The sequence below is a fragment of the Myotis myotis genome, unplaced genomic scaffold (genome assembly GCF_014108235.1).
Source record: "Myotis myotis isolate mMyoMyo1 unplaced genomic scaffold, mMyoMyo1.p scaffold_m19_p_17, whole genome shotgun sequence".
NCBI classification, from domain to species: domain Eukaryota; kingdom Metazoa; phylum Chordata; class Mammalia; order Chiroptera; family Vespertilionidae; genus Myotis; species Myotis myotis.
In genome coordinates this window covers 33,254,646-33,277,228 of record NW_023416321.1, presented here as the reverse complement: position 1 = coordinate 33,277,228, position 22,583 = coordinate 33,254,646, and the positions used below count along the sequence as shown (strand labels likewise).

Below are 22,583 nucleotides of genomic sequence, written 5' to 3'. Positions count from 1 at the left end.
ATATCTATTAAATGAAAGACAACATATTTTACTTCCCTATCGTCTGTCAACATGAAGGCACATAAAATGTGGAAAACATTCACAAGTCTCAAATTTTTTTTAAACTGACTTTAAAACGCAGACACAATGTTCTAGAATTCTCTTTTAACACACACACACACACACACACAGGCACTGTCTTCTCCCAATTATAAGTGTTCAATAAATGTTGAATTGAAACAACATTCAATTATGGAATAATTAAGTTAGTTTTTTCAAATACTAAGTCTTTTCAGATTATAACTCAGTAACATTAGTGACAATTATGAATAAAAACAAATGCTGGTCCTGAGAGCACATGAAATGTACCTGATTCACCTCATGTTATGGGTAATACTAGACCAATCAACATACAAATGTACAATTTTGAGGTGCATTTTGTTATAATTGATCCCTTTTTGTGTTTATTAGTTCCTGAAACAAAGTAATGCTATAGACTGCAAAGATTACTCTGATTATCTTAATGTTATGAATTTAATTAAATAAAAGATCACCCCAGAATACTTTTAAAACCAGTCCTAACTGATTTTCTGACATAGGACAGCTCTCCTGCTCCCCACAGCTTTTATTCTCCCCCTCCTAAACCCCCATGAAGAGCTCTGTTTCTTTGATGCCTGCCACAGTGTTCTTATCTGACATCCAAATGAATAGACTCCTATCTGCAACCATTATTAAGCCAGTCAGCCATCGCCATGGTGATTCAAGGACTCGAGAAGAGGGAGCGAGGTCACTCCCTTTCACAAGCCCCTGTGGCTTATTTCCTGTCTTGTTACCAGGGACAGAAGCTCCAAACCTGTCTGGGCCATAGTTTCTGTTTCCTGCCCTTTCCAGTGCGAGATTGATGTAGTAACAGCTGGCTTTAATTTATTCCTCGAATGAAGCCTCCATTGCTCTGTGGCAGTGATTTTCAACCTTCTTCGTCTGATGGCACACATAAACTAATTACTAAAATTCTGTGGCACACCAAAAAATATATTTTTTGCCGACCTGACCGAAAAAAAAAAAATAGGTATTCTTTTGATTTATTCACACCTGAAAGCTGTTGTGTTGGCTGTTGTCATTTTTTTATTTGACAATCTGAGGGAAAAGTGGCCAGTGCTACTGACTAAATAGTCAGGTATTGCAGGTTGTAAACATTCTTGTGGCACACCAGTGTGTGGTGGCACAGAAACGGGTTGAAAATTGCTGCTTTGTGGGGTTCCCATTAACAGTGGTTGAGCACTGCTGCTCTCTTGTGGTGGATAGATGCCAGATCTTTGCAGCAATTCCACAGATTTTACAATTCTTTCAAGCAAACACACTACTTTTTTTTTTCCTTTTCTAACCATAAGAAATTGTTGTGCTTTTTTTTTTTTTTTTTTTTTTGCTTTGCTTTGCATTGGTAAGGGTTATAGGAAATTATTTGAAGACATCTGAGCTAAAATAATTGCTGAGACAAACTTTGAATCTGTTTATAAACCTATTGATTTCAAAAGATTCAAGTTTAATCAAACTTTTAATTCCATAGGAAATTCATTTTGATTAAAACATTAGAATAATATGGGATATTTCTAATTAAACCTCCATTTATGGATCTCTGCTTTAACACTGGATTAAGTTAAATCTTCCACTTTTTTTCTTGAGTTATCAAAGTTTGGGTGGAAGTTTATTCCAGGCTGAACATTGAGTTCTTGCATTAATTTCATTCCTAGTGTAAGCACAACTTCTGCACAATATCACATTGTATTGGCTTTTTAAAATGATGTAGCCATAGATCAGATTATGTACAAATTGAAATCAATGCAATTTATCTTTATAAAAATTCATACTTTAATATAGCAGCTTTTAAATTCTTAGATCATATCCCTCTATCAGTAACGGATGTTGAACATGATCCAAATATATGTATATTTATTTATAAATTATTTATTTTAAAACAGTAAAAAATAGAAATCCGACATTGATGGGATAAATGTATTACAAATAAAAGTCCTGCACTATTTCCTTGCACTTCAGTGGTGTAGGTATCAGTTGTTTGTGCCTTTTGTTTGCTCCTTTTTGTTGGAGCTTAGTGGGGAAAGCCTACAGGTGTCTCAGTGTTCAGTAGACACACTCATACTCTCCCTGTTTTCACTCTGGTGCTCTCCCTTCTCCGCTGTGTCTGACGCCCCCTAGGTCAGAGACTTTCTATGTTACCTTTTCTGAGGAAAAAGTTCCTAGGGTTGGGGTGAGGAGTTGCCTAGAGTGTAGGAGATGTAAAGAAGATGACATACAAACACCAAAACACTGAAACAGAAGGAAAGAGGAGAAACAACAGGGAGAAGAAAACTTTAAAAAATAATTATCATTAATACCTTCAGAGAGAGAAGACATTGCATTCAAGAAACAGAACAGATGTTGTAATAGCAAGTATTTAAAGAACAGCAACAACAAAGCTCTTAGACATTAAAGCATGCAGAAACAAATATTCAATAGGATTAGAAGAATGAGAATGTCTCAGAAAGTGGGAAAAAAAAGACAAAAAGATGCAAAATAGGAGGAAAAATACAAGGATTTGGGAGACTAAATTTAGGCGATCCAATGTCTAAACAATAGGAATTCCAAAGACACAATACAGAAAAGAGGGCAGGGCCACCACCAACCTCTAGGTCATCTTTGTGTAAATGAGAAAAAGACACCCACCATGGAAGAATGCACTCTGTGAGCACATAGCTTGATGAGCAGAAAAAGGTGTGTCAAGAAAGAGATGCCCCTCATACAAGCAGATGTGGCCTTATGCTAAAGCACACAGTTTAATGAATGGACTCCTGGTTCGATTTCAGCCCCCTCCCACCTCCTCAGTAGAGCACCTTTGTGCAGTGTACAAATTCCACAGTCATAAGTAGCAACCTTGATGCCATGGAGGAAATTATCAAGGACTTAAGGACCTGAGTTTTACAATTGAAAAGGCCCAGTGAATGCTTATATCAATGGATGGAAACAGACCCATATAAAAGCATATCATTATGAAATTTGATAGTCTTTGAGATAAAAGGTAATTCTATAGCTTTGGGGGTAGGGGTATGTGGCACAGAAAAAGGTCACATGCACAGAATCAAATCAGAAAGGATACAGACTTCTCAATAGCAATCTTGGAAGATTCCAAGTTTCTTGTGACCTTGGAGCCATTTCCTTAGGAACATAGAGTTTACATTTGACCCAGCATTCCACTCCTCGCTATATAACCACAAGAACTAAAAATATATGCTCACACAAAAACTTGTAAACTGATGTTCACAATAGCCAAAAAGTAGAAGCAACCCATATGTCTATTGACTGATAAATAGATATGTAAAATGTGGGATATCCATATAATAGAATATTATTTGGCTGTAGAAGAGGAATTAAGTACTGATACATGCTAGAACATAGATGAAACTTGAAGCATTATGCTAAGTGAAAGAAGCCAGATACAAAAAGCCACATATTGTATGATTCCATTTATATGAAATGTCCAGAATAGGCAAAACTGGATAGAAAGTAGATTGGTGGTTGCCAGGGGCTGGGATGGGGATGGGCATGGGAGAGTGACTGCTAATGGGTACTGGGTTTCTTTTGGAGTGATAAAAATGTTCTAAAATTAGATAGTGGTGATGGTTACACAACCTGATGAATATACTAAAAAAACACATACACACTGAATGGCACACTTTAAAATGGTGAAATTTGTGGAAATTGAATTATATCTCAATTTCTGGGCGGGGGGGGGGGGGGGGAGACAATGGGCAATGTCTTCTAAATTATTATTACCTGGCAAACTTTCAGACATGAAAGGTCTCAAAAAATTTACCAATCATGTGCTCTAACTCAGAAAACTACTGGAAAAATGCTGTCTCAAAACACAGGAGTAGGTCAAGAAAGAATGAACTAAGAGAATGGCAAAATAAATTTCTATGGGGTCAGAAAAGTAAATATCAGGAAGGCAGCTGAGTAGCAGATCGGGGGTGCAGGAAGACTCCAGATAGAAAGAAAATTAAAATCTCTAGAAGGAATGGCTCAAAAAAAAATTAGAACTAAAAATATTACCTGATAAATGTAACCTTTTGGGAAATTATATAAAGAGATAAATGGAAGGGGTAGGAATTATCAAGAAGTACAAATAAAATTAAGCAATTTAAAAAATAAAATGCAATTATTTATTTCATGAAAAATTAAAAGTGAAAAAGGAGCAATCCGTATGCTGCAGTGCTCAGTTGTGGATAATATTTGCATTGGCAAAATCATGTAAACATTGCATTTTGACTTAATCCCCATTTGTAATATAACTACATCAGGAGGATAGGGTAAGAGAATGGTGGTGTAACAACTAAACTTTCATCTATAAAGAGAAAATCAATTGACAAGGTTTAAAATTGATGAATTAAAGATAGCAATATTACAAAAACTAGAAATATTGAAATGTGCTATTGCCAGAAGAAACAGTTAAATGGGCAAAAAAGAATTGCCCCTAGTGAGGGGACCTGGGGTGAGTGAGAAGAGAAGAAAGATGGGCTACTGACTCTTTCTGTTAGAAGTTTTTTAGTTCTTTTAGACCTTTTTAAGAACTTTAATAAAAAATACATTTTTTATAGTCCTTTGGGTAAAAAATTGTTTTAATATCACTAAGATAAAAAATTATGAGTGTCAAAGGAACCTGAAAAATATGCTTGCCTTAAAGAGAAAAAGTTCTCATTAAATTGATTTTTAATAGTCTTTATCAGATATCAAACCAGCAATGATATTAGACAAAACCAATTTTAGTTATTTCTTTTAATTCAGTAACTACTGTTGGAAAACTTCAAATTTTAAAATCAAAAGGCATGATAAAGAGCAGAAAGAAAATTGCTGATTTCAGTTTTCTTCTTTCTTTTTATTCCCAGATGACTTGGACTGACAATGGAAGGGGTCTACTTGCACGGGAAATGGGTCAAGCATCCAGGCCCCCAAATAGTCTCCTGAACAGTGTGTGAGTGAATGCTTGTCTAATATCTTAATTAAAAGGGCCCTGAAGAGGTTCTTGCCAGGACAAAGGGAATCTGCTCTAACACTGAACAGATGTTTCCTTCTCTAGAGCCTGAAATCCATGAGCAACTCATAAATGGCACATTCTAGGCTTCCTGTTAAACCTGGGTCTAACTGTGATAGCAGCTCTTTTCCTACAAGTAGGAGCCAGCAAGCCCCGGAAGGGACTACCACCCAACAATGCTAGGTCCAAGTGGTGACAATCATCTTTATAAATAATCACACTGAGTCTGGCTTCTTTGGCCAAGGGGAACCCTGGGACTTGCAGAAAAAGTAGAGGGCCTAGGAAACTCCTGCTGAGATCAGTGTCGGTGGACAGAGAGCCTCAGATTTTCTTTTTCTTTTTTTGGATTTACCTGTGGGAAGGAAGTGTGGCCACTTGGGAGAAATACAGGTTCTAGATAGCAGAGTGATTCTGGCTTTACTAGGAGACAGCTCTTCTTCCCTCTGGGTCTGAGAACATTTACCGGTAGACAACATCTGTCCAAACTCCCTGGGAGGGAACATGGGGCAGGTATGGGGCACCTTACAGAAAGACTAGGCCAGGCTGGCCACAGAGGTCGAAAGTGGAGTGGGGAGAACAGATTCTTGAGAAGATAGTCAGGTCATGGGTCTTTAGGTAGGAGAGGCCAACTACTGGGAGTACTTTAGGCAGAGGGTAGCAGGTTATTGATATGCTACTGCATGTATAGCTGTCGGGGTGGCCAGTGGAGTCACTGGGTCCCCCACAGGGAAGTATGTCAGTAACATTCACATACAGTGGTACAGACTTGAGAGGATAAGCATACTGAACAAAGCTGCTCCTTCATAGATGACTGCCTCATCTAGAGGTGACACAGCTGCCTGGAATTCCACCAGAAAACACCCCGTTCTAGAAATGCAAACCCAAATCACAATGAGATACCACACTGTACCCGTTAGATCGATTATCATAAAAAGGACAAGAAATCAGTGTTGGCAAGGATGTGAAGAAAGGAGAACGCTTGTGCACTATTGGTGGGAATGTAAATTGATGTAGACACTTTGGAAGACAGTATGGAGTTTCCTCAAAACATGAGAAGTAGAATTTCCATATGGTTAAGCAATTCCCCTCTTCTGGTATACAGTTGAAGGAAATGAAATCACTATCTTGAGATATCTGCATTCCTTTGTTCATTGCAGCATTACAATAGAGAAGACGTATAAACAATGTTCATTAACATGAATAAAAATGAGGCATAGGTAATGGAATATTATTCAACTATAAAAAGAGAAAACCCTTTTATGTCATTATCTTAATAAAAGTAAGAGTTGACAGCAGAAGCCCTAAGAAAGTGTGGGTACATCATCAGCCCTAATTCTGTCTTCCTGGCAAAATCATTAGTTTGGAAGGCTTGGTGGGTTAGGAGCTATGCTAACAGTCCCTCCCCATCCAGAGAACTTCTACAAATATTATTGGTAGCATTTCATGCTGATTGGGGTGGTTGGGTAGGTGCCGTACTTAATGCTGCCAGAAGATTCAATAAACTTTGAGCAACAGAATCCGATGCCAGAAGACTCCTTTCTTTTTGGCATAAAGAGAAAGGGGCCCCAAAGAGTTCTGCTTCCTTTCCCCAAATGGGGAGCTTAGAATACAGTTGCATCTGAAGGAGAGAGGGTTGGTATCTGGGTGGCTGATGAACTGTCTTGATTGCTGCAGAGGCTATGATAATGCTGAAGGCTTGGTGCTGGTGGTAGGGTAGCCTAGGGAATATTGGTTTCTGGCTGAATCCAGCATTGTTAGTATTCCTGCCACCTGAGGACACTGTTGGAAAAGAGAAAGTGGTGGGGATCATTGGAGATCAAGGGTGCTCCGGAATTAGCTAGCACAGATCAAAGTGGCAGCAAGCAGAGCAAACAGAAATTAGCATGTTTTCTGAAACAAAGGGGTTATATAAGACATGCAGATCAGAGGTGGGCCTTAAGAGAGTCCCTTGAAACATTGGTACAATTCCACAGAAGATGCCTTTGTCTGGGAATAGGCTTATTAAGGGCTGAGAGCCAATTCCTGGATACACCTGCAAGGTAGAGAGCGGAGGGGCCTGCTGCTCATTTCCAGATCCCATCTCACAGAGGGACTGGATTTGACAGTGATGGGAGCCTGAGTCCTCACCCAAGAAAGGCAGCATCAGTCTGAGAGGACACAAGTGACCCTGGCAGCAGGGTCTGGATCTAGGCCAAGAGTCTGGCAATATGGATGGGGACCAACGTGGTTAAGGGCTCAAGGAGAAAGTCAGTTTGACAAACTGGTCACACATGGAGGGCAGGGGGTCCTGGGGCTCACGAATGGGAACTGAATCTACTCCAAAGGGAAGAGCACCAAGGAGGCACTGACATAGAAAACATTTCTTCAGGATTGTTAAGTCCCCAGTGAACGGTGAACAAATGTGGACCTAGTTTATGCACGTATACGATGAACAAGTATTCGTTTTGTTGTTGCTACTGTTATTGTTTCCCTTGAATCACTTCCTTAGAAGAAGTGAGACCTGTAACACCTATGAATCCAGAGGCTCTCCTGAATCAGCCCAGACCCATGAGGCCCTTCCTAATACGAATTCTAATCTTTACTCATGTCGCTCATAATCCCCACTAATCCATGGTAACTTTTATTTGAATCTTGTGTTTTCTCTTATTTTCTAGCACTCCCAAACTTCTGGGAGTATCTCGTCTTCCTATGCTAGACAACTTCTTTCTCAAACATGCGCCCCAGCTCACTGCTATGTGCTCCCCCTGTACTATATGCGTCCACTGCCACAGACACCCTGAGGATTGTGGTTGTCTTCCTCTGAGTTGCCTTTTCATTCCTCTCGCCCTAGGAATCTCTTTGGTTCTGAGTCTCTCGGCCTAATATAAGAATCACAGAAGTGCAGAAACCCTTCTGACTTGATCTAGAATTTCCACAGAAAGTAGGTGAGGGGAAAGGGAAAGGGAGGGACAGGTTTACTGAACAATTTCTACAGAGTCGTTTTCCCACCTAATACTAGTTTTTCGTGAGTAACAAAAAGGAACAAACCTTAAATTTATTCCTTACTTTTCCATTCACATAAGTGACCTGAGGTCTCCATTCAGGTAATGCGCACCCATGGAGGAATGTGTGCTTGCATATGTACAGCATAGGGCAAAAGTAGGTTTACAGTTGTGAGACCACAAAGCAGAGTTTATTCTTGTATTGTTATTGTAATTATTGTATTTTCCATATAAACAACTGTAGACCTACTTTTGCCTGCCTCTGTATACCAGTATTTACTCTCACATGTGGCTAATTCTCCATGGCCAAAGAGCTCATCACCTTCTCCAGCCTGGGAGCCTCACTGCTCTAGATTCCTGCTGATTCTCCTCCAAAAAGTGAGTGGGAGACAGATGTGCTTCTGAATTCTCATGTGGGTGGCAGAGGCAGTCACTTTGGGGAATGCATAAATTATAGCCAGTGTCCCTCCTTTTAGGAGACTATATTCAGAACTATTTTTCCTAAAAATTGAATTTGTGAGCTACTTACTTTATTCAGATATCTTTTGCAACTGTGTTTTATTGTTGTTAGTACAATTTAGACCATAATTAAAAAGAAATTTACCTTTGAGATAGTTACCAATGAGCTTTAAATTAACTTTTACATTCTTCGCAGTTGGATCAAAGGCACAAATACTCTCAACTAAGTGTTTGTTAAAGTACTGTGAATAAAGAACAAAAATTATGGGATCACCAGCGAGTGGAACTAGAGTACCCAATTCACTAGTTTGTATAATTTCATTTATATAAATTAGAAAACAGGCAAAACCAACGAATGGTATTAGAAGTCAGACTTCTGGTCACCCTAGGTGTGTGTATGTGGGGGGAGAGGGAGACATGGGAGAGAGTACAAAGGAGGGCTTTTGAGATGCCCCTAGGATCTGTTTCTTAATTTAGGTGGTTACAAATGTTCATTGTGTAAAAATCCTTGCATTTGTACACTTATGATTCGTGCAATTATGATTTGCGTGCCTAAACTTGTGTGGGTTATTTTTCAATAAAAAGAATACTTAAAAAGAACTTACCAGTTTACATTTATCCCAAATTTCTAATTCATGTGATGATTCCAACTCTGGATGAATGAACAAGATAACCGCTGTCAGGATGTCAGGTATTAGTTTTGCATTGGCTTCCAACTCGTGTAACTGGCTGGCTGTCAGAGATTTATTTGATTGTATTGCAGAACGGTAATCATGGAGCAACAGTGATACAAAGTCCATGGAGGTAAGCTGCCGAAGGCTTTTCTGCAGCTCTTGCAGCATGATTCGGAAGAAGAGAACTCCTGCCTGCTGGACTTCTCCTGCATTTTCAATCTCTGGAATAACAGAATTATATCCCACATGGTTGTTTATACATACATTATATTTTTCAGAGGATTCTGAGCATAATATAATAAAATTATTTTAGAAAAAAGATCATATCTTACAGTTTTAAACAATCTTAGTTTTTCTAGTCATGAAATCAAAAGGCAGAAATGAAACTACACCTGGTAAAATGCACAGGAAGAGGCTTTGAGGAAAGGTGAAAGGAAACTCGTGTTTTGGCATTAGATCTTAGTTTGAATATCTACTCTCCCCCTTATTCTTTTGTCTCTTTGAACCTCCTCTTCCTTTTCTGTGAGAATGGGATTGATTCCTACTTCTCGGGTGAGTGTGGACATTAAATGAGTTGATATAATCAGGCCAGAACGGAATGGAATTAAATATACAAAGTTATGCAAAGCAAGGGACTGAATCCAAGAATACTATACCCAACAAGGCTATCATTCAAAATTGAAGGTAAAATCAGGAGCTTCACAGACAAAAAAGGGCTAAGGGAGTTTATTATCACCAAGCCAGCAATGCAAGAAATGCTAACGGGACTTCTGTGAAAAGAAGAAATAGAAAGGGAAGAAGGAACACAGGTATAAAGAATAAAAATGGCGATAAGTACCTATCAATAATAGCCTTAAATGTAAATGGGTTAAATGCTCCAATCAAAAGATATAGAGTACTGAATGGATAAGAAAACATGACCCATATATTTGCTGTGTACAAGAGACCCACCTCAGAACAAAGGACTCACACAGATGGATAGTGAAGGGATGGAAAAAAGTTTTTCAGGCAAATGGAAATGGAAGAAAAGCTGGGGTAACAATACTTTTATCTGACAAAATAGACCTCAAAGTGAAGGCCATAACAAGAGATAAAGAGGGTGACTTCATAATACTAAAGGCAGCAATTCAACAAGAGGATATAACTCTAGTTAACATATATGCACCCAATACAGGAGCACCCAAATACATAAAAACACTTCTGGAAGATATCAAGGAAGAGGCCGACACCAATACAGTCATAGTAGGGGACTTTAATATCCCATTGACAACACTGGATAAATCCTCTAAACAAAAAATCAGCAAAGAAACAGCAATCCTAAATGACTCACTAGATCAGATGGAATTAATTGACATCTTCAGAACATTTCACCCTAAAGCTACAGAATATACATTCAAGTGCACATGGGACATTTTCAAAGATAGACCGCATAATAGGACTTAGGACATAGGCAAAGTCTCTTCAAATTCAAGAAGATAGAAATCATATCAAGCATCTTCTCAGATTACAATGGCATATAATTAGAAATCAACTACAAAATAAGACAAAGGGAAAAAAAATCAAAAATTTGGAGGCTAAATAGCATGCTATTAAACAGTGATTGGGTTACCATTATAAAAGACATCAAAAGAAATAAAAAGCATCCTGGTAACAAATGACAATGAAAAGACAACAATCCAAAATCTGTGGTACAAAGTGAAAGCAGACCTGAGAGGAAAGTTCATAGCTCTTCAGGCCTACCTCAAAAAAAAACAAAAAACAACAACAACAAGAAAAAATGGTAATAAATTATCTAACCCTACAACTTAAAGAATTTGAAAGAGAGCAACAAGAAAAGCCCAGAGTAAGCAGGAAGAAGGAAATAACAAAGATCAGAACGGAAATCAACGACATAGAGACCCCCCCCCCCAAAAAAAAAACAACACAATACAAAAGATCAATATACAACCAAGAGCTGGTCCTTTGAAAGGATAAACAAGATTGATGAACCTCTAGCCAGGCTCACCAAGAAACAGAGAGGACCCAAATAAACAAAATCAGAAATGAAAGAGGTGAAGTAACAACCAACCCCACAGAAATACAAAAGATTGTAAAAATATACTACGAACAACTCTACTCCAACAAACTGGACAACCTAGATGAAATAGACATATTCTTAGAAAAATACAAGCTTCCAAAACTCAATCAGGAAGAACCAAAAAACCTGACTAGGCAAATAACTACCAATTAAATTGAAGCAGTAGTAAAAAATCTTCCAGCAAACTAAAGCCCTGGTTTCAGCAGCATGGATGGACCTGGAGAGCATTATGCTAAGCGAAATAAGTCAGAGAAAGATAAATATTACATGATCTCACTCATTTGTGGGATATAAGAACCACATAAACTGATGAACAAAAATAGATCCAGAGACAAAGAAGCATCGAACAGACCGTCAAAGCTCAGAGGGAAGTCAGGGGATGGTAGGCCGGGGGGGGGGGGGGGGGGGGCGGGGGCGGGAATAAGAGATCAACCAAAGGACTACTATGCATGCATATAAGCATAACCAATGGACACCAACCCTGGGGCGGTGGGGGTATGTCCTGGAGGGTGTGAGTGGCCAGGGAGGGGTTGATGGGGGAAAAAGGAGACATATGTAATACTTTAAACAAAAATAAGTGCACATCCAAATGATATTTGTAAGTCTGTTATCTTTGTTACCACATGATTAAAGAAATGAAGCATGGAAAAAAAGTTGATATATGTAAAAGTGCTTAATTTTGGCCTTATACATAGTGAACCCTCACAAGACATGAATTTTCTTCTTTTTTTTTTTCTTCATATCCCTCCCCACCCTATGTAATGGCTAGAAAGCTGTTAGCTTAATTATACACGTGTTACTCTTCTCTTTCCATTCACTCTCTTCTAGGTAGTCAAAGGTTTCCATGCTTCCTTCTTCCTCCCTTCTGCCCAAACTGTATCGGGAGTAGCCTAATGGATGTGGAATCACAAGGATTGAGGTCCGGTCTTGGCTCTGTCCCTAGCTTGCTACGGGACCTTTACTCTGATGGGCTTTAGCTTCTTTATCTGTAAAATCAGATGCTCTGATGACTTAACGCTATGTAATACAGTGGAAAGAGCACCCAAACTTGAGTGTAAATCCAGTCTCCACCACTTGCTAACTGTGATTTGGTGCAAGTTGTTTTGTTTCTTTAAACTTTGCCTTTCTCACCTATAAGATGAGGCATCACCACTCACCTCATAGAGTTATGGTCAGGACTAATTGAAATAGCATATTTAAAGTGCTTGGTATATGATGGGGCATTTAATAAATGCTAGTCCTATATTGCCTTTAGGAGGCTTTCTAATTCTAAAACCATGTGATTCTAGCCAAGAAAATGCAATTCCTTACCCTTTACTTTAATTTATCGCTCATACTCATCAGTCCAAGACTGCATGAGGGTATTTCTTTCATGAGGAAAATCTGTATATTGCAACAACTCATTTTAGAAAACATCCTTCATTGCATTGCCTGTGATTTCCCCAAAACTAATTAAACCCATAAATTTAGACTGTCACCACATTCACAATACCTAAGATACGATTTTTCTCTTTTTCTCCAGATAACTCGTCCAGTATTTCATAGCAGGCAGCTTGGGTCACCTTCACCATTTTCTGTAGATCTTTAAATTCTCGATAAAACAACATCTTCCTCTTGCCAATGTTAAAATCGAGAGCCCCCAGAGCCTCTCCTGTTCTCTCACGAAGTGGAATTGCAATGTGGTTTTCTCCACAGACAGAGGTCAAAAGAACTTCTGAACTGTCTGTACACTTAAAAAGGAAATCCCTGAAATCCAAACCAAATAAGCATAAGGGTATCGAAGATAAGCCTGTTCATAACATTCCACCCAGACATACTGAATCCCTCTCTTTTGTGCCTACTACACTTCAGCCCACCAGCTCTTGTTGCTATTTCATCTGCCTGGACCACTTCATCTCTTGATTTCAGAGCTCTCCCTCAGCTCACTCACTCATCTCCTCTTAGAGAAGCCTTCCCTACCCGTGTAATCTAAAGTAGTAGCGCCTGAGTCACGCTCCCTCATGTTATTCTGCTTTATTGTCTTTACTGGACTCATACTTATCTGAAAGGTATTCATTTTTTTGTTTGTTTACATGTTGTCCAGGAAGTATTGGAGGAATGCCTGAAGGAATGATGCATGTTAGGTTCTCTAGAAGCAGCACCCGAGACAGGGAAATGATTTGTTAAGGGAACGCTCTCAGGAGAAACCTGTGAGGGTCTAAGGAAAGCAGGAGAGGGAAGGGGGAAAAGCTACATAAGAATGTGATTTCAGGTAAAGTCTAACCTCAGCCTGATCCCAAGGGGAGCTCTGGGAAGCAAAGTCTGTCCCACCTGGATGCAAGGAAGAGGTCTTTGTCAGTGGTTGGCTCTAAGTTGCTCTGTGGGTGGGGAAGAGTGTTTACATAACTGGTAGGCACCTCCTGGTGAGAAGCTCCCATTTCTCAAGGGCACTCCTCCTGAGAAAGCTACAGTGTGAGTCATTAGCAGTAGCACTTGCAGCAGCTGGCAAAAGATACATGGGGGATCTGGGCTGGGCATCAACAGCATCTGCTTCAGTGAGAGACCAGAGGTTTTCACAGAAATGCAGTGGCATAGTAAGGTATGGACACATCTCTTTATCTCCTTTCCTCTTTCCCCATCTACATTGGGATGTCATTCTTTTGAGGTATTTGTAAAAATGTTGGTGCTTTGCATTGCCTCAAAAAAAAAAAAAAGCACATTTACAGTTTATAATACCAACCCTATAATGACAGCTAAGATTCTGTCTTTTGCTACTCCCACCACTGTGTGACTTTATAACAATAGTAATGATGCATCATGTTAAACTGATGCATCATTAAATGAGTCTGGATATTACAAAGACTCCCCTAAAGCTCTTGAACACCACAAGGAATAATTATGTGACTAGAAATAGAAATAATAATAGAAAAAGAGTTTCTAACTTAATGAACATTCTGGTACTAAAATTTAATTAAATAGGTACTTAAATATCAACTTAGCCTTCAGGCTAGATAGGTTATTGGCTGCTCAGCTACACTGACCCTCCCCAAGAAGCAGTCAGCCCCCTCTTGCAATAGGAGTGTTCTCAGTAAAGATGTTTTGCATCTGCCCACAGTTTAATAGTGTTCCTGTATTCCACAGGTGAGAGGCAGTTGAAGTAACCCTGAACTGGGTATTTATTGAAGATAACATTCTTTGACTCCTGTCCTCTTTTGCCCAGCCTGTCTTCTTTAAATAAAATATACTTGTTCACAAGCTGGCTAATATTAAGATGAGGAATTTTGATAAGTGGTGTAGATGTATTTGTCATAATCATAGTGGGTTTTATTTAATTCCTTGTTTACAAGAAAATCATAGAAAATAAAAGACTATCATGCTTAACAACATGCAATTTTAATATAAAACACCAATGAGATTTGTTTTAAAAAGGACTTGAGGGGGAAAGGAGTTCATATGACCCATGCAGTCAGGAGATTGTCTCTAAAATCCAATCAGAATGAGAGTCACTGTATACTAATAGGAGGCAAAAGCTGTGTCTTCAGATCTATCACACCCAGCTGTGTGCTCTGGCAAGCAAACAAAACAGACATGAAGATGCCTCTCATACCTGAAGATGCATGTCTTCCTGAAGACGGTAGGGGGATTTTTGTGGATTTCTGTTAGACCTAGGGGCCCTGTGACCATCATATTGCGTAAAACATAGTCTGAACCCTTGAAAAGAGGAAGATATTTCATTATGGAGAAGAATAATTAGACTTCATATTCTCATTAAAGCTTTTGGGGACAGATAAGTAGGAAAAAATTAGAAAAGCTTAGCTGATTTTTAGTTTTAAGTACAGTGACATTTTACTTACTCAGTACCATTAAGGAATGAGGTGTTCCACAAGAGAAAAATGTCAAAATATGAGACTTATTTAAATCCAAAAGCATATTTTTAAAAATAATTGTGATAAAATGTCGTGTTTATATTATTTTTCTGATGTTACACGTGCACTGTAGAAAAGTTCCCTATCCCAGGCACATCTCAGGATAGGTCAAAATGAGTTTTGTTTCTTGGGTTTTCCAAATTGGAACAGAAAGGAAAGATTCTTTTCAAGCTACTAAGCAGCTGGCTTTGCCTTGTGGGAAAAGCCCATCTTTAGCTGGAAGTACAAAGCCAAAGTGCAGAGGGAAGCAACATGAGAACTGGGGAGAGAAGAACCTGAGAGAGCCCTGATGGCGTTGAATCCCTGGATCTGGTCATCTTGGAAGCCACCTTGCTGTCTATCCTTTCTTCATTTCGGTCACATGAGTCAAGCAATTCCCCTTTTTGCCTAAGGCAGTATGAGATGGATTCCTGCCACTCAACTGTGGACAGTTTGAGTTCGTGTCATGGGAACTATGTCCCCAATTAGCCTAATGGCTAACTAAATATGGTTTTAAAATATCAGCAAGACAATAACATCTAGAAACTCTGTTGCCCTGGGAAGGCCTAATACGGCCCAGCCTTGCCTACCTGCTCTGGGCTAGGCTCAATGAAGTATGTAGAGATGGCGTTAATGTCTGGTATGTTGTCGTAGAGCCAGCTGATGCCCGTGATCACAACGTGCAGGATGTGCTCCCGGCTGTGGACATAGTGATAGGCAGTGCTGAAGACATTGGCAACACCCTGTAGAGACAGAATATTTTAATTGCCTTTTCTTTTTAAAATAGCAAAATAATTAGTAATGTATCCATTGGATTATGTTTTTCACTAATGATAATCTATTTCCTACAAATTACTTCTCAAAAGGCAGTGCTCTGGCTTCTACTATGAAAAAAGAATCATCAAGAAGTCAGAGCTGTAAAAAGAAATCTACCATAAGATCCACATAACTTATATGTTTCCTGATAATCATCCAGTGAAATTTGTGATATGTGCAATCAGAAAAGTGTCAGAAGAACAAAATAAAATTTGAAATGAGAAAAAATGTTTAAAAGCCAAGATGAATGCCAGCCTTGGGCAGATGGGTAGGAGTGCCCTGATCTGATGCAGTATTAATGTCTGTATCTTTACATGGCTATTGTCATCAGATCAGCAGAACAGGATGTGCTGGGTTCCAAAGTTTGCAACGTGTACAGTCTTCTTATGGGCACAAAATGATCCTGTTCCATAGAGAAGCAATGGGAAGTCCTTAGTACTCATCTGTGGTCTTGTCAAGAAACTCTAGGAACCACAAAGTCTTCAAAAATATATGTAGTCCAGATGGTGTGGCTCAGTGGTTGAGTGTCAATCCATGAAACGAGGTCACGGATGATTTCCAGTCAGGGCACATGCTTGGGTTTCAGGCTGGATCCCCAGTGTGAGGTGTGCAGGAGGCAGCTGACTGATGAGTCTCCCTCATCATTGATGTTTCTATCTCTCTCTCCCTCCCCCTTCTCTCTGAAATCGATAAAAATAGATTTAAAATATGTATATATGTACTTTATATTAGGACCCAAGGCATCTAAAGTAATAAGGAGCCTTTACCTCCAAGGACTAGAGAATCTATTTATAATTCATTTGGACATGTTCTCTAACAAGGCTGTGTATTAGTTCACCTACTGATAACTCCATACTCCTCCATTTTCCTTCTAAATATCTTCATATCATTATGCCAGATGAGAATGAATCTTATTCTTTAAAAGATGTCCAGAGAAAAAAGATTCTACCATTTTCCAGTTACCCAGTAAGTGGGAAGAGAAATTTTAAAATAATGGTAAATAAATATGAAGAGCCAGGGGCTTACAGGGAAACAAATGATAAGGGCAGAGCAAGTTCCCAATTGCCGCTATAAAGGTTTTATAGTATGTCTATTGCCTCTATAAAGGCTTTCAATCTTCCTCCATTGCAATTTCCATTCATAAATTTAAATATTTGTAGAAATGATCCAGTTATTGTATAGTTTTAAAAGTGCCTAAAACTTAAGCATTTTTCTTCATTCTTTATCCTCAAAAATTATAATACTGATGTCAAGAGCTATGGGATCACATATCATATTTAGCACCATTTGTAGAAAAAGCAAAGGATTTCTAGGTTCCACTATTCATAAAACATAAATATGTTCTTTCTAAAAGTTCATTCTGACTATGTGGGTCGTAATGGTCTAATAGTTGGAATTTGGTTCTACAGTATAAAATCCTGTTTCTGTGATTAATGCAATGGGACACATTGATAATCTTCCCAGAGATTCTGAAGCATAGTTGTGCAACTGAAGCTGACAGTTCTTCCATGTGTAATGCGGGACCTCTCAAAATACTGACACATACACACAGGGAACTGGAACCATATGACAACCCTATCTACAGATATAGCTCTACCCTCATCTAGTTTCAGGTTTTGCTTTGTAAAAAGTATAAGAGGAGAAGCCATCCTACCATTGCTATGGAAGAATCCTTCTCTGACTTACCTGATAGAATTTGATCTCATGAGGCAAGAAGATGTTTATTTTCTGGGGATCTCTTAGTGTGTCAATAGCCAGGACCCCAAAGATCCTCATATATGCATTCTGAAGAGGCAGAGCCAAGAATGATCCATTTTTATCATTCTCCTTGCGGGAATCGTTCCAGAAGAAAATGTTCCCATGGTGCTGAACTTGAGGGACATGAACTGGCTTCCCTTTATCTATTACTGTAAAGCTAAGGAATAGGAATAGGAGGATGAGAGAAAGACACAGGAGGAGCTTTAGGTTAAACCATGTAGAACCTAGATCAACTCTCCATTCATAATCATTGGCATTACATGTCAGAGAAGTGGACTCGTAAAATTACCAGCTTGGAGAGTCTGACTTGAAAGATTTAAAAACCAAGCTTAGATCATAACAGAGAAAACATATATAATCAGGATGCAGGAGACATACTTTAAAGAGCAGGCAGAAATAATTGAGCTGATATTGTAAAGCAGAATCCCTACATGCCCAATCAATGCCTAAGTAAACTCTGGAAATGATCAAGTGAAATCACCTGAGACTGGAAACCAGTCATCTCCACTCTAGAAGCATTGGTGACCTGAGGCATTTCTCTCTCTTGGGCAGCTAGCTAGGATTTCAATGCTAATTTACTTCAGAAAGGGAATTACAGTGGGGACTTGACTTAAGAGTGTCCCGGCTAAGGAGTTTTTTGAGATACCAGCTGTCTCTCGGCTGAGTTTTTTGCATTGACAGAGTAATTTGAGTTAACGAGCTCCTTAACGAGCTCCTTAATGAGCTCGGTCTCGGAATGAATTAAACTCGTAAGTCAAGGCCCCACTGTATTATTTTTTTAAAGAAGGGTGAAATCGCCGGGCTGGTGTGGCTCAGCAGTTGAGCGTCGACCCAGGAAACGAGGTCCATGGTTCAATTCCTGATTAGGGCACATGCCAAAGTTGTGGGCTCAATTCCCAGTAGGGGGCATGCAGGAGCCAGCTGGTAGATGATGTTCCTTTCTTGTCAATGTTTCTCTCTCTCTATTCATCTCCCTTCCTCTCTCTAAAAATCAATCAAAACATATTTTTAAAAAAGGAGGGTAAAATCAACTTTTTCAAGAAATTCTTACCTGATTCCCTTCATGTCCCTGTAGAGCACTTTGTTCAGTACAAATGGAGCATCATCTAAAGTACAAGCTACATTCCTTAATAGAACAGCCCCTCTATGAGGCAGTAGTCGGTTTTCTTCTAAGAGGGAAATATGAGCACTGATCTTCTTATTTCCATGGACTTGAGCATCCTATGGCAAAATGTTGCTGATGATGTATTTGCCAATAGCCATTCTCTTAATCACATCTTCCTTCATTAGCCAGTTTGTGCCTTTGACCCCAATAATTTCATTTTCATGAATAAATAATGAAGATATTACTATTTATGGGCAGTGAAGAAAAGTGTACACTGACTCTACAGCTGTCCCCCAAACCTGAATTTTAGTGAGTGTAATGGATTTACTTTATGCCAATTAGACTGGTTTACTAAAAATACGTAAGTAAATAAATAAATCTCAAAGTCTACTCAAATTTAGAGGTTTAAAACTTGGATCCCACCCAACTGGTGTGGCTCAGTGGTTGAGCGTTGACTTATGAACCAAGTGGTCACGGTTCGATTCCCAGTCAGGGCACATGCCCGGGTTGCAGGCTCAGTCCTCAGTGTGGGGTATGCAGGAGGCAGCGGATCAATGATTCTCTCTCATCCCTTTCTCCCTCTCCCTTCCTCTCTGAAGTCAATAAAAAATAAAATAAAATAAAAATACTACTTGGATCCCTTTGACCCTGGTAGGTAGCTCAGGCAAGCATGTCAAACTCGTGGCCGGTGGGCCACATGCCTGCAGCTGACCCTCTGGCTGCGAGTTTGACATGCTTGGGTTAGAGTGTTGTCCTGATATGCCAAGGTTGTGGGTTCAACCCATGGTCAGTGCACATGCAAGAATCAGCCAATGAATAAATAAGTGGAACAACAAAACCGATGTGTGTTTTTTTCTCTCTCTCCCTTCCTCTCTCTCTCTCTTTCAAACCAATATACATATTTTTAAAAACTTATACCCCTTTGAACTATAGTCAGATTGTTTGGTATTCCATTAAAAGCATTTATTTTAGAGAGCTGGGGCAAGAAAATGGCTTCATTTTACTCATTTCTTAACCTTAATATACTATTATGTGAACGTGGAAAAACGCTCCGAAGGAATTCTTAACATAGATTGGCTATGACATTTGATTTATGTCATTTTAGGAAAGGATTTTTTGGGGCCTCATTTTGCAGACTATATGCAGTTACTATTTCTATTGAAATAACTGAAAATTCTCTATACCTAAAATATTATTATGTTACCAAGAATATTATGTGTTAATACATATACTGAACACATCCATTAGTTGGGGGATATGAGAAACACATTCCTTGATATTTGTCTCATCTTTCTATATATTTAGGTTTACTTTTCATGCCTTTTTTCTGCCTTTATTTCTCCTTTTCTACATAAAAATCTATAGAGTAACAAAAATATAGTGAGGTTTCTCTTGGGATACTGTAGATCTCTGAAGCAAGTTGGAATAATAGTTCTTTTTCTTGATTGGTCTCCTATTCCTAGTTACACCATTTCAAACTACATTGGAAACTTCAGCCATTCAGGACATGATTCCAATAATCGAGTTTTGCTATTTAGCTGAGCCGAATGACACAGGTTCCCTGGATCAAAGGAATCTGTGATATATGCAGAAGATAGCTATGTTATTATTTCTATCTGGGAGAAGCAGCAAGCTGGAGGTTTTGAGGGGGTGGCAAAGCTGTGGACAGTGGCCCATGATGGTCATGTGTTTTAAGTGACAGGATTCTGTGATAGTCTCAGCTTGTTTCTAGGCAGTGTTATGAAAAATTGTGTGGTGTTGGATTCCACTTTATAATAACTTTGTTTTAAATAGTTCCTTTTTGAACTGACTCTCAAAACATCATGCAAGGGAGATATAGTTTGACCTCCTTTCACATCTCCCTATGGGTATTTTTTGATATCAGTCTATTTTCTGTTCTAGGTTTATTTGAGTCTCAGCACAAATGAAATTAGAAATCCCAAGACATAACTCTGTCTTTTATGTGTTTCCTCTCTTCCTTGCCAACCTGCAGTCATTCCAGTTGCATCTTCCCTAGGCTTTGGGTCATTGTAATGTGTGTGTGTGTGTGTGTGTGTGTGTGTGTGTGTGTGTGTGTGTGAGAGAGAGAGAGAGAGAAACATCTATAGCAATACCCATCAAATTTTAAGAGAATTTAGTGTGCTCCTCCTTTACAACCATTGAATATCACCTACTGTGAGGACGTTTTTCTTTTTATGTATAATTTTAGACAACATACCTGTGTGAGGGCCTTAAAAGTCTCAGTGTACACTGGCTCCAGGGATACCCCACTTGTTTCTGCAGCATGTTGAATTTGGTGCAGCCACTTCCGTCTGGCACTGTTCCTCAGACCCTCAAAATGGCTTCTTTCTAAGCTGGTCATCAGAAACTCCACCAGGCTTTCCAGAACCTGGTATTCATTGCCCCTGAGTTCAGATACAACCAATTCTATGTATTTCTGAAACTGTTTTGAAGACAACCTCACTTCTTGACCAGGGTGTGGCTTTGGAAATTGGATGTGTAATTTAGCTAAAAGACATAAACACAAAACTCAAGGACTAACCAAAAGCTCATTTACCTGTGGAAGAAATTTTCATTCTCCTCTTACAGCAAACTGAAGTCTCTTGACAACTGTCGCCCCTTCCCCCAATGGAAAATCAGGTATATTAAAGGCATCTAAGCCCAACAAAACATGTTACAGTGAATTACTATGATAAACTCAAGACAAGTCCTATGTCATCTTTCCTGTTTTTGTTTTGTTTATTTAATTCTACCACTTAGTCAGGCAAAATTCCAGGGTCAACTTTCATTCCACCCTACCTTTTCCCATCCATTTCCAATAGACTACTTAACTCTCTCCTGTCAGTCATTGACAATGTATTGTCCTCACCATTCCTGCTTCCAAAATACTAAACCAGTATTAATCACTTTATAAGTGGATTACCCAATGAAGGCTCAATACATATTTATGAAATTAAATTAAAACACAACTTGAATTATGCAATTTCTTGGTTCAAAGTATATTTGGATCCAGTCCATTTTCCAAGAATATTTGCCCATAATACCATATAGGAATTATTTATTTCAGTATCCCCATTCTATTCACGATCCCTGACTATGCCTTGCACACTTCTGCACCCACATCTATCTTTTATTAGCATACAATCACGATCTACTACCAAACCTAAACATTACTAATAACTTACATCTTCTTTTATGCCCTTGCCATTGTTCCACTTCCTGCCTATACACATCCCCGCACTAGTATTCTGAAATTTTGCTTTTGCTTTATCTTTTCCTTCCTTTTCTTTTCCCAATAGTGTTAGTGTGTGTGTGTGTGCGCGCGTGCACGCGCACACACACACACACACGTGTACTTCTAACCATATGTGGTTTCATTTTATCTTTTTGTATGCTTTAGAAAAAGGACATCATACTATATGTACTTTTCTGGGGCTTGCTTTTTAATTCAACATTATGCTACCATATACATCTATGTTCCTATGGCTGTGACTTACTCATTTTCCCTATTATATAATATGTCATTTTGTAAGTATACCATCATCAATTTATTTATTCTATCAATGGGCATTTAGGTTGTCTCTAATATTTTGCTCTTATGAAAAGTGCTATGAGCATTTTTGTACATGTCTCTTGGTGCACATGTGTAAGTTTATTTGATATTTATAATTAATAAGTCATAGAGTATGCACCTTTCCTCTTTAAAATTCAAGAAGGCTTCCACCTGAAAGATAATAACATTCATACTATATTAATTATTTGACAGT

The 22,583-nt window shown here is 38.8% G+C and overlaps 1 protein-coding gene across 1 annotated transcript in view; it reads right to left on the bottom strand.

Moving 5' to 3' along the window:
• The window catches only part of EFCAB5 (EF-hand calcium binding domain 5), a 92,624-nt gene that overhangs the window by 2,313 nt on the left and 67,728 nt on the right, over window positions 1-22,583 (bottom strand). Inside the window, 8 exon segments of the mRNA XM_036339720.1 lie at window positions 8,648-8,744; window positions 9,108-9,397; window positions 12,746-12,999; window positions 14,840-14,943; window positions 15,728-15,880; window positions 17,640-17,868; window positions 18,763-18,932; window positions 21,035-21,324. Of these exon segments, the coding sequence (XP_036195613.1) occupies window positions 8,648-8,744; window positions 9,108-9,397; window positions 12,746-12,999; window positions 14,840-14,943; window positions 15,728-15,880; window positions 17,640-17,868; window positions 18,763-18,932; window positions 21,035-21,324 (1,587 nt within the window).